At 40.3% G+C, this 15,474-nt stretch overlaps 1 protein-coding gene across 6 annotated transcripts in view; it reads right to left on the minus strand.

Annotated features, from left to right (window-relative positions):
• Positions 1–15,474, minus strand: part of RAB17 (RAB17, member RAS oncogene family) — a 77,422-nt gene that overhangs the window by 37,853 nt on the left and 24,095 nt on the right. For 2 of the 6 annotated variants that reach the window (XM_056534857.1, XM_056534856.1), the window contains exons 2-3: positions 9,969–10,118; positions 2,383–2,534 (exon numbers count right to left, since the gene is read on the minus strand). In XM_056534857.1, coding sequence (XP_056390832.1) covers positions 2,383–2,534; positions 9,969–10,118 — 302 coding nt within the window. Of the gene's footprint in view, positions 1–2,382; positions 2,535–9,968; positions 10,119–11,593; positions 11,661–13,733; positions 13,755–13,909; positions 13,932–15,449; positions 15,471–15,474 lie in introns of those variants that run through there. The other 4 variants (XM_056534859.1, XM_056534860.1, XM_056534858.1 and 1 more) reach the window with 4 other exon arrangements.

The following is a 15,474-nucleotide window of genomic DNA, read 5'->3' on the forward strand; positions in this document are numbered from 1 at the left end:
TTATTTTTCTATTTTTATTTTTATTGTTATTTTCATTTTATTTTTATTTTTTCATTTTTATTTATTTTTCTTTCTTTTTCCTATTTTTATTTATTTTTCTTTCTTTTTCCTATTTGTATTTTCATCTTTATATATTTAAACTTTTATTCTTAATTTTATTATAACTAATTTTATTTTGTGTCTATGGTTATTTATATTTACTTTTATATCTTTATTTTATTATTTTCCCTGTTCCATTCCTGTTTTATTTTATTGTATTTCATTGTATTCTTCTAATTATTTACTTCCAGTACACTGTCTGTTATATAACACTATCTCTCTTTATTATACAAAAAACTCATCTGTTTGGGAAAACGCATCGTTACAATTTTCCAACAGAATTCACACACTACTCTATACTTAGTATTGCTCTCTAGGTGAACCGATCCATTGAATCCATTTATGCTTTTTACTATTATCTATCAATGTGTTAAGGGGTGGGATTTGTGCCCATATAAAACAACTGATGATCTATGGCAACTATCATGACTACTGAGGAAAGGGTTATATTATACAACCCTGAAACGCGTCTAGTCGTTATCTACTGGCATAGCAGTACTTGAACTGTGCCCAAATTCTATGGCCAGTTACACTTCATGAACTGTACCATCATTTACGCTCTTATTCTGCTACCTACCCGGTCCAGCAGTTCAGATCCATCCCGGTGCAATTATCCCGGTGCAATTATCCTGGTGTAGCCATCCCGGCTCTGACCTCAGACGCCGGCACCACGAGGTGAACTTCCAGCCCTCCAGTATTTGGTCCTGTTTACCAACCAATGAAGCGGTGAGGAATACCAACTTTAGCGCACGCCAGCGCCAGCAGTCCCCGGACACCATCACGATCTTTGGCGCCTGCCAGCGCCTTATCCGACAGCGACTGCCACCACGCTCAGACCCTACTGGACCAGGCTCACAATTGGAAGCACCGCACAGTGAACTGTGCACACCACGGACACCCAGCTATTACGGGAGTAATATTCACCGCCTGAGCTACAATTTACAGACCGGTAACAATCTCTAATAATACAGACTGTTTGCTATTGTATCTAAAAAGGGACATATTTACCCTAAACATCTAGAAGAGCAACTTTCTAATATATTTCTAACATATTTGTATGGTACAGATCTTACTCTGCTATTTTATTCTATTACTCTATGCCAAGTGTATAATTTTAATATTATTGCCTAATACATTGTTAGGTTGCCTTTTATTATGTATGTTCTTCTCACAAGGGCCCTGTGAGAAGTGGTGAAATCTTATTTTTATTAATAAATGATAATTATTATTGAAGCACGATCCTCGTATATCCATTTTATACTCACCTAGAAGGTCCGGGCTACATTGCATTTTTTTTGGTTTTCCTTTTTTAGCAATTAAGGTATAGTTGCTTGCCCTGTTTGACCTCGGTGCGTAATAGTTGTGAGCTGCACACACCTACATAGTTTTTTCTTTCTTGACTTAATATACAAATCTGTTTAACTTTCTGGAGCCAGTTGATATATATAAAAAAAATATTTTTTTTCCTGGAATACTCCTTTAAGTGCATCAAGAGGTAGTGTATCCGCATCCCTACAGCTAGGCAAGGTATTCAATCGGTCTGGCTTCAAGGAGAACGCTGGCTCCAAGTGGCGCAGGATACAAAAGGAATGGAGATCAGATAAAATCTAGGTAATTTATTTCCCAAAATGCTGCATCTTGGGAAATAAACTACCTTGATTTTATCTGATCTCCATTCCTTTTGTATCCTGCGCCACGTGGAGCCGGCGTTCTCCTTGAAGCCAGACCGATTGGATACCTGTTTCGTACACAGGCAGAGAGCGAGTGCTGTTCACTGACTATGGCCAGAACGCACTTTCTGAGTTTGGTCTCCTGCCAGGAGACCAAAGTCTGTGCTTTTAAGCAGACGGAATGCAATCTGGACCAGAAGGGAGAACCCCTGTGACCAGATTTATAAGGCCATGAAAGTGACATAAAAATCCTTTTTCTTTTACAGGGAGTAAGTTATTTTAATGACAGTGTCCATTTAATGGAGTTATCGGAAACAAATGCCTTGATACTACTGGAAACAAAGGTTTTTTTTCTGGATGTTTCTCAGTGGTTGCTGTTGTACAAAACAAGACATTCGGGATCTCAACAGGCCTGATCTTTTATTGTTTGGCAGATTTGCTCAGCCTGGTCTCTGCCAGTAATTTATCTCTGTCCTTTTAGGACACTATTTTAATACAATCTAACAAAAACAGGGAATTTTCCCTCAGAAGGGTTGTTATAAGGCCATATCATGAAAGCAGTAACTACAAAAACATGTTGCAAGGTGTCAATCGTGATAAAAATGCATTTTACCTTGGAAGTGATGTCATAGACCAGCAAAGCTGCATTGGCACCACGAAAGTAAAGATGGCACAAACTTTGGTATCTCTCCTGTCCAGCAGTATCCCAGATCTCAAAGTCTATGATTCTACCTTGAATATTAACTCTATGGGAAAAATAGGCACCTGCCACACAAACAGGTAAAATAACACACATGAGACATCAAATAGCATGGGCAGAAAAAAAACACAGATTAGAAAACAAAAAACAAATCATTTTGGCCGTGAGGGCACAGCCATTGTTCTTTTTGCATTGGCTGTTTTTTCCTCCTTGCATTCTTTTATTTTTCCATCTTCAGACACCATTTTTTTAAATTATTTATAGCAATAATTAGAGTGTTAATACTGTTGTTCAGTGCTATGCATAGGCATAGCACTGATCAGTATTATCAGGGATCTACTTCTCTGGTCTGCTAGAAGGTAGGCCAGAGAATAAGATCTGCCACATATGCCATGACAGTATTGATCATGGCATCTGAGGAGTTAATGGAGGACATCAGCGTGATTGTTTATGCCTGCCATTATTGAGGGGTCCCTGGTTGGTTATAGCAGCCAGGTCCCATTGTGCATGAAGAGAAAGCAGCTCCTGTACTCCCTTAATGTACACAACGTACTGGTGAGTTAAAGGGGTTATCCAGGAAAAAAAAATGTTTATATATCAACTGGCTCCAGAAAGTTAAACAGATTTGTAAATTACTTCTATTAAAAAATCTTAATCCTTTCAGTACTTATGAGCTTCTGAAGTTAAGGTTGTTCTTTTCTGTCTAAGTGCTCTCTGATGACACGTGTGTTGGGAAACGCCCAGTTTAGAAGATATTTGCTATGGGGATTTGCTTCTAAACTGGGCGTTTCCCAAGACACGCGTCATCAGAGAGCACTTAGACAGAAAAGAACAACCTTAACTTCAGAAGCTCATAAGTACTGAAAGGATTAAGAATTTTTAATAGAAGTAATTTACAAAACTGTTTAACTTTCTGGAGCCAGTTGATATATATAAAAAAGTTTTTTCCTGGAATACCCCTTTAAATACCAGGGCACCAGGATGTACATTTACATCCAATGTTGATAAGGGGTTAAAGAGAATCTGTCAGCTGCATTTGCTGCTAAGAGCTGCAGACACCATTGGATAGCTGTGAGGGTATAAAAGCAAACTGTACATTTCCTGGAGCCAATGGTGGTTGCCAATCTCCCTTTTATTTCTAATCCAAGTGTCAAAAAGATGGGACCGGGCTGCTGAAGTGTCACAACCTGGCACCTCTCCTTGATCATCTGAAACTTAGGTGATAATCTATTCTTATTGTTTACCAGGCACAGATCCATAGTTTTAGCTCAGTCTCATGCACATTTTTTAATTAAAAAAAATTTCATTAACCCCTTCCCGCATAATGACTTATATAAACGTCATGATGTGCAGGTAGTTCGTGCATCATGACATTTATAAAATTCCTTCAGTTAATGCAGTGATGCGCAGAAACGGGGCTACAAATTTTGAAGTGATTTTTCTCCTATTAGCCCTAGTAAAAATGCTAAATTTGGGGTAACACCAGCAATTTAGTGTAAAAAAAAAAATTGTATTTATACCTCAAACTTTGACGAAATGTTGTGAAACCTCTGTGGGGAGTTAAGGCCCACTGTACCCCTTGTTACATTTCTTGAGGGGTGTAGTTTCCAACATGGAGGGCCATGTTGGGGGTTCCCACTGTTCTGGCACCATGGGGGCTTCCTAAATGCGACATGCCCCCAAAAAACCATTTCAGCTAAATATTCTCTCTAAGAGCCAAATTTTGCTCCTTCCCTTCTGAGACCTGTATTTCACCAGCAGAGCATTTTATATCCTCATATGGGGTATTTCCTTACTCTAGAGAAATGGGGCTACGAATTTTAGAGTGATTTTTCTCCTATTACCCCTTGTAAAAATGCTAAATTTGGGGTAACACCAGCAATTTAGTGTAAAAAAAAAAAAAATTTATATATACCTCAAACTTTGACGAAATGTTGCGAAACCTCTGTGTGGAGTTAAGGCCCACTGTACCCCTTGTTACATTTCTTGAGGGGTGTAGTTTCCTACATGGAGGGCCATGTTGGGGGTTCCCACTGTTCTGGCACCATGGGGGCTTCCTAAATGCGACATGCCCCCCAAAAACCATTTCAGCTAAATATTCTCTCTAAGAGCCAAATTTTGCTCCTTCCCTTCTGAGACCTGTATTTCACCAACAGAGCATTTTATATCCTCATATGGGGTATTTCCTTACTCTAGAGAAATGTGGCTACGAATTTTAGAGTGATTTTTCTCCTATTACCCCTTGTAAAAATGCAAAATTTGGGGTAACACCAGCAATTGTGTGTAAAAAAAAACTAATTTTTCATTTACATCTCAAATTTTAACAAAATGTTGTGAAACACCTGTAGGGAGTTAAGGCCCACTGTAACCCTTGTTACATTCCTTGAGGGGTGTAGTTTCCAAAATGGAGGGCCATGTTGGGGGTTCCCACTGTTCTGGCACCATGGGGGCTTCCTAAATCCGACATGCCCCCCAAAAACCATTTCAGCAAAATTCTCTAAGAGCCAAATTTTGCTCCTTCCATTCTGAGACCTGTAGTTCGCCAGCAGAGCATTTTACATCCTCATATGAGGTATTTCCATACTTACAAGAAATGGGGTTACAAATTTTGTGGGGCTTTTTCTTTTGTTACCCCTTGTAAAAATGAAAAAAAATGGGCCCCAATAACATGTTAGTGTTAAAAATTTAGATTTTGAGTTTTCACCTCCACTTTGCAGCTATTCCTGTGAAACACCTAAAGGCTTTACAAACTTACTGAATGCCATTTTGAATACTTTGAGGTGTAATGTTTTCATAATGGGTTAATTGATGGGGGATTTATAACTTAAAAGCCCTAAAATTCACTTCAAAACTGAACTGGTCCCTGAAAACTTCAGCTTTTGAAATTTTATTTAAAATCTTGAAAATTACTGCTAAACTTCGGAACCCTCTAATGTCTTCAACAAGTAAAAACATGTCAACTTTATGATGCCAACATGAAGTAGGGTATGTCACAAAAAAACAATCTCAGAATCAGTATGATACGTAAAAGCATCCCAGAGTTATTAATGCATAAATTGACACAGGTCACATTTGCAAAAAGTGGCTCGGTCCTTAAGGGGTTAAACCTATTTGCATTAAAATACACAAAGAAATGAGGGATGTACTCAAAGGTAAAAATGAAGGGCACAGTTATAGTTATAGAGGGCAGTTACAGTGATTCCAGACATATTGCCCAAATAATAGCACCACACTAGCCAAGAATTGCAGGACAGACATACTGTAGTTTCTTTTAACCCCTTAAGGACTCAGCGTTTTCCTTTTTTTTTCCTTTTTTCCTCATCACCTTCTAAAAATCATAACGCTTTAAATTTTGTACATAAAATTCCATATGATGGCTTATTTTTTGCACCACCAATTCTACTTTGCAGTGGCATTAGTCATTTTACCCAAAAATCCACGGCGAAACGGAAAAATAATTAATTGTGCGACAAAATTGAAGAAAAATGTAATTTTGTAACTTTTTGGGGCTTCCGTTTCCACACAGTTCATTTTTAGGTAAAAATAACACCTTATCTTTATTCTGTAGGTCCATATGGTTAAAATGATACCCTACTTATATAGGTTGGATATTGTCGTACTTCGGAAAAAAATCATAACTACATGCAGGAACATTTATATGTAAAAAAATTCTCATTTTCTAACCCCTATAACTTTTTTATTTTTCCGCGTACGGGCCGGTATGAGGACTCATTTTTTGCGCCATGTTCTGAAGTTTTTATCGGTACCATTTTTGTATTGATCGGACTTTTTGATCGCTTTTTATTCATTTTTTCATGACATAAAAATTGACCAAAAATTCTCTATTTTGGACTTTGGAATTTTCTTGTGCGTACGCCATTGATCATGCAATTTAATTAATGATATATTTTTATAGTTCGGACATTTCCGCACGCGGCGATACCACATATGTTTATTTTCATTTTTATTTACACAGTTTTTTTTTTATGGGAAAAGGGGGGTGATTCAAACTTTTATTAGGGAAGGGATTAAATGACCTTTGTTAACTTTTTTTTTCACTTTTATTTTGCAGTGCTATAGCTCCCATAGGGACCTATAGCACTGCATAGGGACATATAGCACTGCACACATTGATCTGTTATGCTGATCCCTGAAAAGCCATAGCTTTGCAAGGATCAGCGAGATAGGGGCTCGATTGCTCAAACCTGCAGCTCAGGCTTGGAGCAATCAAACCCAGATCGGACGCGACGGAGCAAGGTAAGGGGGTCTCCGCTCGCGTCCTAGCTGATCGGGACATCGCAATTTTATCGAGATGTCCCTATCAGCCCGACTGGGCTGCCTGGAAGCATTTACTTTCACTTTCAGACACGGCGATCAACTTTGATCGCCGCGTCTGAAGGGTTAATAGCACATGGCACAACGATCGGTGCCGCGCGCTGTTAGCCCAGGGTCCCGACTATGAATAGCAGCCAGGACCAACCCGGTGTGATGCGGGGTCACGGCGTGACCCTGTTTTAAACACCGGGACCAGGCTCAGGGCGTACAGGTACGCCCTGAGTCCTTAAGTGGTTAAGATAGTGTGTGCAAATTTACAGAACTGGTTACATGTTTTTCATTTCGGACAAAAGTCCTCTATTTTATGACAATTTTATGACTATATTTTATGACAGACAATTTGCAACATTGAAAAGTTTGGGGTGTGAGGGGAGGTGTAATGGGCAGATGGTGTTGCCCAGGGGTAGATGGTATTAACCACTTTGTGTTTGTGATGCCAGGGCATGATTTAATCGTAATCACACGAAGATAGCACCGCTAGTCCTAGGTTAGGGAGGGGCAAATAAAAGTCCAAGGGCAGGTTAAGGTTAATGGTAACTTTTACTGACGTAGACAGATGATGCAGTCCATACAGTTCGGCCAGGATCACAGAGAGTTGACCAGTCACACGGGGGACGTCTCAGCTTGCTGGGACTTGCAAAGACTTGAGTGACTTGACTTGACTGAAGATGATGACAGATGATAAAGATGACTTGACTTACTGACTTATGGCTGCAATTTAAGTTGAGGCCTCCAGATGTGCTGGACTATGACCCTGAGACGTCTGGACTGGACTGAACCGCAGCAGGAAAGAATAACATGAGAGAGATTGCAGCTCCTCCCTATGTTATAAAGGGGGGCTGTGCAAGGAGCCCATAGGCTACCTGCGGGTCACCTGGTGCTCTCTGGGTAACAATTATATGACTTAAAACATGTGACAAACATTATCATGTGACTAACAAAGTGACCACATGTGACCAATTAGAGGTTGGAGGTTTGGGCTTGGAAGTGGCAGATGAGGTTCAACACTGATAAATGTAAGGTCATGCACATGGGGAGGAAAAATCTGGGCTGGGATTATGTATTAAATGGGAGAACACTTAGGACGACTCACGTGGAAAAGGACTTAGGGGTCTTAGTTAACAGTAAATTTAGCTGTAGTGACCAGTGTCGGGCAACTGCTACCAAGGCAAATAAAATCATGGGGTGCATCAATAGGGGCATAGATGCCCACGACAAGGAAATAATTCTACCACTGTTCAAATCACTAGTCAGACCACACATAGAATACTGTCTACAGTACTGGGCACCAGTGTACAAGAAAGATATAGTGGAGCTGGAGAGGGTTCAAAGACGGGCAACAAGGGTAATACGGGGAATGGGAGGAGGGGAGACCTAATAACTATGTATAAATGTATCAGGAGGCAGTACAGAGATCTCTCCCATGATCTATTTATACCCAGGACTGTATCTATAACAAGGGGGCATCCTCTACGTTTAGAGGTAAGAAGTTTTGTACACCAGCACAGACGGGGGTTCTTTACTGTAAGAGCAGTGAGACTGTGGAATTCTCTCCCGGAGGAGGTGGTCATGGTGAACTCTGTAAAAGTATTCAAAAGGGGCTGGATGCATTTTTGGAGAATAATAACATCGCTGGTTATGTATACTAGATTTATAGGGACAGAACGTTGATCCAGGGATCTATTCTGATGCCATATTTGGAGTCGGAAAGGAAATTTTACCTCTAGTATGAGGGTTTTTTGCCTTCTTCTGGATCTACTCAGTAGGGACTCATTAGGGTTATAGGTTGAACTTGAAGGACTCTGGTCTTTTTTCAATCTTATACTATGATAAGTCTTTTATTGTACCAGAGCAGTCAAAAATAAAAATTTATCAAATAAAATCTATTCTGAAATTGTTTGTCAACAAAATTTGTTGGTAACAAAAGACAATTTTTTTTCTTTTAGAAATTTTCAATTAATGAAGCCACATTGTTTCACAGCTTTGGCCTTATAGGGCTCCAAATTCACAGGACCAGTCACAGTGTCCATATGGACCTCTGTTCAAAAGTGCCTACAATGGGAACATGGGCATCAGGAAAGGACAACAGAACAGTGGAAGAAGGTGTTTTTTTTTATTACCATGTAAATCACCAGGTGTGTATGCTAACCTGAGAAAAAAAGTGGCACCAGGATGAGTGGGAAGAAGACAAGTCAGCAGAGGCAGTGTAACTTCAACAAAGTAAAAGATGAAATGATAGCCGGCACTCACCAGTCTTCTTAAATTCTTCTTTATTATACTCACATATGAGGTGGGTAGGGAACAGACATGGGGGGGTTACATAGGCAACAAAGCTCCGTTTCGTGCAGCAGGTGCACTTCGTCCGGCCATCTGATGACCGGACGAAGTGCACCTGCTGCACGAAACGGAGCTTTGGTGCCTATGTAACCCCCCCATGTCTGTTCCCTACCCACCTCATATGTGAGTATAATAAAGAAGAATTTAAGAAGACTGGTGAGTGCCGGCTATCATTTCATCTTTTACTTTGTCGGATATTTATGAACGCTTTCAATTAGCCAGAGCACCACTGTCACCACAGCACTATAAGTGCGAGCGTTGCCCAAAGAGACTGCACTTATTCTCCGTATACACAGTGCCGTATGCATATCTATTACATGAAGAGGCAGTGTAACGCTCCAAGCAATGTTTTGCAAAGAACGTCCTGGCATTCATGTGGATGTTACTTTTGACATAGGCTCAATACCTAAAAATACCCCCTTCATAAAAATGGTATTCTGTAATGGCAGTGGCCTCTTTCAACAGGATAATGTACCATGTCACACTGCAAAAAATGTTCAGGAGTGGGTTGAGGAACATGATAAAGTGTTCAGGGTGGTGACTTTACTTCCTATTTCCCTATATAATTCTGGCTGAGAATCTTTGAGATGTTCTGGAAAAAAGTTTGATCAATGAAAGACCTACCCTACAACGTACGGGACTTGAATTATCTACTTCTAGTACTTTGGAGCCAGATACCACAGGACACCTTCAATGGTCCATGCCTCCATGGGCCACAGCTGTTTCAATGGCATAAGCGAGGCCTACGCAGTATTAAGCGGGTGGTTTAAGTGTTATAACTGATTAGTGTATATAAAGGGCTTTTATGTTTTACTGGGGTAACTTACATCCTGTAGTAGAGATGGTTTCCCGGAAATCACCTCTTACATATCTGAGAACCAGGCTGGATTTTCCCACATCACTGCTCCCCAGTAACACCAGTTTGAAGGCAACAGATGTCAGTGTCTCAGATGTTGGCTCAGCATCCAGCTCCATCCCTATAATATGACACAGTATAAGCATAATCACAAACACTACAGTTCAGTATCCTGCAAGGAAACACTATTTTGTCTCCACACAAAGACACACAGGCAATAGCTGCAGGGGCTGCCTTTTTGTAACCCAAAGATATACATATTTTTCTTTTTTTTAACCAATGAATATTACAGATATACATAATGTTATTATCTACATTATGTTTAAATGTTTTTGCAAATAACAGTTAACAGTGCTCATTGCTAAATATGTGGTGTCCCAGCACCAAAGGCTGTCCTGTGGGCTAAAGACTGCCTCGGGCAATCCTGCTGTCTATATGTCGGGCCCACTGCTCCATTATTTAGCCTGCTGTAATGTGATTTATTGCTGTGTTATGTTATGTGTTAATTTATGCTCCGTACCTTTAAGGGATTGAGGGACAAGGTGATCCTGACACCCAATCTAGCCCTTAATGTAGTGTAGGGGGAAGGAGAGTTCAGTAGTTAGTTTTGTGTGGGAGGAGAGCCTGAGATGAAAAGGAGAGTGTGTTCCAGCTAGCAAGCTGAGGAGAAACCTTGGGAGAAGAAAGTCTACTAAATTTCACAGCCAAGACAAATCTCAGGAAAGACCCCGGCACTCAGGTGAATTGTCAAAGCTCTTGCGGAAAATTAAGATAAGTCTTTCAAGTCAGCGTTACGCTGTTACTAATCTTAAAGCTGCATTCAACAGCCACTACAATTTCCAGCAAGGCAACAGGCTCCCCGGGTTCCACTCTGGCAATCCCTCTGCAACCAAAGTCTGTATTGTTTGAGTTCTGCTACCTCCAGCAAAGTAAAAAGACAGTTGTCCGTAACTTGGCATTGATGTATTTATTATCCCGCACCTGGCCCAGGAGAAGCTGTCGTATCCTCAGATTGTGTAGATTAAGGGTGCCCTGGCATCACAAAGTGATACATCTAACCACCCGAGTCACGTATCACTATCTGTCTAACTCCCTGTGGCTGCCACAAAATTCTGGGTGTCATGCACAAATCGATCTATACACCCTGCACATCAGTTAGTAGCACTAGTGGCTGTCACAAATACACTAAATCCTGAAAAAATCTAGTTAACTGCCATGTTCGATGTACATGTTACCTGTGTTTAGGCACGCATATATTATGGCAAATGTCATTGTACAAGTAATAAGACAAGCAGGGGCATTGTGGTTGAATGAAAATATTTCTCTTATCATTTGATCTATCAAACACCCAACTTAGAAACATAGATTGAAAGGTAAAAAAAAAAAATGACCACATTGTCCATGTAGCCTACCCTTTCTATTCTATCTTTGGATGTATATATGTTTATCCCAGGCAAGTTTACATTCACCTACTATGGATTTATCTACCACATCTGCTGGAAGTTTGTTCTAAGCATCTACTACTCTGTCAAATAATATTTTCTGATATTACTACTAACTTTAAATGTTCTAGCACCTCTCAGATTGTCAGCTCACCTGTACCAGGGACCTCTCAGGACATTGTGCTGTAGAATGGTTGTTACTTCCTCAACAATTCTCCAGACTGTAAAAGGTAGAAAGTCCAAAGGGGAAATACAATTGCAGGGATGTTAACTTTTATGTCAGTATTTCTTCATAGTGAAACATGCGGCATAATTCCTTGCCAATGCATTTCTATAAAGATACACCTTCAATATTAACATGTTGAACAGCTGTCATTCCTTTTCACTCCATCCACATTAACTTTCAGCTTTCCCCAAACATTCATGTGTTATGAATAGAGAGGAGGAGGTACAGTAAGCTGCTGCCAGACAGCTATGACAGTTCCTTACCTCTCCAAAATGTATGTGCTTTTAGGCTGGAATAACTTAATTTAATTTTATTTTTTATTTTTGGGAGGGGTTACAAAGCTGCCAATGCAGTTTTTGAAAAAAAAAAAAAAAAAAAAAAAAAAAAAGTGGATTGAAATAAAATGAAATAGGAAACAAGGACTTATACTTTTCCTTCCTGCTGGATCCACTTCTGGCTTTAGCTAAAATACTGTAGTGATAGTTTTGCACCTGTGTCTCCTGAGAAAACTTCACTGCCAATAACTACTACGCGTTTCAGGGCCACGATGCACGCATTTTTGTATTGCAGTTTTTCCCACTGAACATTAAAACAATTACATATAATCATATTGACCCACAGTACAAAGTACAAATGTGTTCTCAAGGGAAAAATGGGCTGTATCCTTATAGGGTTATATGTGCAATAAGTTCTTTCTACTGTTTCACTCCCTGTGGAAATGTTCTGACAGGCTATGGGGGAGATTTATCGAAACCTGTAAAGAGGAAAAGTTGTCTAGTTGCCCATAGCAACCAATCTGATGGCTTCTTTTTCAGAGGTCTCTTAAGAAATAAAAAAAGAACCAATCTTATATGGTTGCTATGGGCAACTGGTAATATTTTCTTCTGCGCAGGTTTTGATAAATCTCCCCCCAATGAGTCTACACCCACCCAATTGGCTCCCAAATAAATAACGGCTATATATTTGTGCCGCAAGCTGAACCATCTAAGTAATATATACCCAAATGACAAGGGACCACTACAACAACTCAATTTACTTTATTGAGGGGAAAAAAATACAGTATTTAAAAAACATGAAAAAAGAAGTAGGGCACTAGTAATACACATACGGAAGACAAGTGGTGGTCAATTGACTGGGGCACATAGAGATACAGATCCTATATGTCACAACAAAATAAAGAGTTAAAAAATGCGCTCAGAAATGTGCTCAGGTGGCTACGGTGGTTTGGCTGTTGATAGGGTACATGGCAGATATTCATACCTGTATGGCTGTTGTTTTCAGTTTTTTCTGTGTGTTATATGTCTTTGGTATGTCCTATTATAAGTCATTATACTGTAGTGTATGTGCTCTAATATATTTTGGTATACCCTTTTACTTGTCTTTTTGAACACATTTTTACACTTTCTATTTAGTTGCCACATATAGGACCTGCATCTCTATGTGTTCCAGTCAATTGACCACCACTTGTCTTCTGCATGTGTATTTCATTCATGTTTTTTAACTATCGTATATATTTCTTTCCCTATGTACGTTCTGTAAATTAAATAGTTGTACTGGTCCCTTGTCGTTTGGGTATATACCTAAACAATTGTACTGCAGAACTACACAGGAGTAAGGAGCTCTGCCATCTTGTGGTAAAAGGCAGTGCACCACATTCCATAGAGAGCAATCTAGAACTTTTTGGAAAGAAGTTAGTCATAGATTATGTAAATCCTGGGTTTTAGTCAAGAAGTTCTTTGTGAGAGAGAATTAAAGGGGTAAACATAGGGTATAAGATGTCTGATCGCTGGGACCCCTCGATCTCTATGCAGCCCCCGGGATTCTGTGCCGGGCGCTGCTCCCGAGACCGAGAAGTTGCAGCCATTCCCCTCATGGCCGAGATACTACTTTAAGACAGAGCAGAGGCAAAACATGGAGAGGGCCTCCGGCCACATCTTCACCTATCTAAGCCTCACTAACAGGATAGAAAAAAGAGGTAGCATTAGAGGGAAGTTTTATGGACTCGATTGCATAAAAGTCTGGGCATCTACGGTCCTGGTTAAGTCACTTATCCTTAAAAACACTTCACCTGGATGCACCAAGCATATGTGTCACAGCTGGGCCAAGTAAGTTGGTATGGGGTTTGTTCCAGAACACCCCAGGAAGATGCTGTACTGTAAGCCTTAAAGGGGTTCTCCGGCACTAAGACATCTTATCCCCTATCCGCAGCTGGGGACCCACGCAATCTCTCATGCAGACACCCACCTGTGGCAGCTGCACAGAGCGATGTTTGCTCCGTGTCTTAAGGGTCACGACTAAGGGGCCTGAGTTTTGTGACGTCACGACTCCGCCCCTTGTGAAATCACACCCAACCCCACCCCCTCCCATAGACTTGCATTCAGGGGGCATGGTCATGATGTCACGAGCGGGGCATCGGGTAGTGCTGCACCCGATGCTCTAAACGAACAGGTGCAGCAGGGAGATCGCAGGGGTCCCCAGGGGTGGGACCCCCGCGATCAGACATCTTATCCCGTTTGCTTCGGATAGTAACATAGTTCAGTTCATAAGGTTGAAAAAAGACCAGAGTCCATCAAGTTCAACCTATATCCCTAATGTGTCCCTACTGAGTTGATCCAGAGGAAGGCAAAAAACCCTCATACTAGAGGTAGAAATTCCTTCCTGTCTCTATTTTTGCATCTTTTATTTTTTTTTTACATATTTTACATTTTTCTCTATAGCTTTTTAATGCTTCCTCACTGCCTTCCTCTGTTAGTAGTTTAAATGCTTTATTTTTGTCATTTATTGCCCCCTTCACGTTTTTATTCATCCATATTGGTTTATTTCTGACCATTTTATTCCCATAAAGTATATACATCTTACAGTGAGAATTTAAAATATTATGAAAAGTCTCCCATTTAGTGTAAGTATTCTTGTTTTTAAGGACATTATCCCATTTTATATTGCTAAGGGTTTCTCTGAGTTGATCAAACTTTGCCTTCTTAAAGTTCATTGTTTTTGTGGCCCCTCGAGAGATTCCCTTATTGAAGAACAAGTTATAATGTATTATCAGGGGTCAAGTCCTGGAAAAAAAAAGTGTGGGAACTCACCCAAGATTTCTAATACAGTTTGCGCAAAAAGAAAAAAAAAATGTCAAAGCTAAGACTTGACATCCTGCACGTTTCCAGGATTCTTACACTCCACAGGCATACAGCTGCCTACAGAGTATAAGAGTGACACACTGTAACAAACCTACTCCTCATGTAATCTCCTTACATGGGGTGACACACTGTAACAAACCTACTCCTCATGTAATCTCCTTACATGGGGTGACACACTGTAACAAACCTACTCCTCATGTAATCTCCTTACATGGGGTGAGACAATGTAACAAACCTCCTCATCATGTAATCTCCTTACATGGGGTGACACACTGTAACAAACCTCCTCCTCATATAATCTCCTTACTACTGGGGTGACACACTGTAACAAACCTACTCCTCATATAATCTCCTTACTACTGGGGTGATGCACTGTAACGAACCTCCTCCTCATGTAATCTCCTTGCTACTGGGGTGACACACTGTAACAAACCTCCTCCTCACTTACCTTACTATAGGGGTGACACACTGTAACAAACCTCCTCCTCATGTAATCTCATTACTACTGTGGTGACACACTGTAACAAACCCCCTCCACATGTAATCTCCTTACTACTGTGGTGACACACTGTAACAAACTTCCTCCTTATGTAATCTCCTTATTACTGGGGTGACACACTGTAACAAATCTCCTTCCATGTAATTACCTTACTGGGGTGACATGTGACTGTT

Source organism: Hyla sarda, chromosome 8, assembly GCF_029499605.1.
Source record: "Hyla sarda isolate aHylSar1 chromosome 8, aHylSar1.hap1, whole genome shotgun sequence".
Taxonomy (NCBI): domain Eukaryota; kingdom Metazoa; phylum Chordata; class Amphibia; order Anura; family Hylidae; genus Hyla; species Hyla sarda.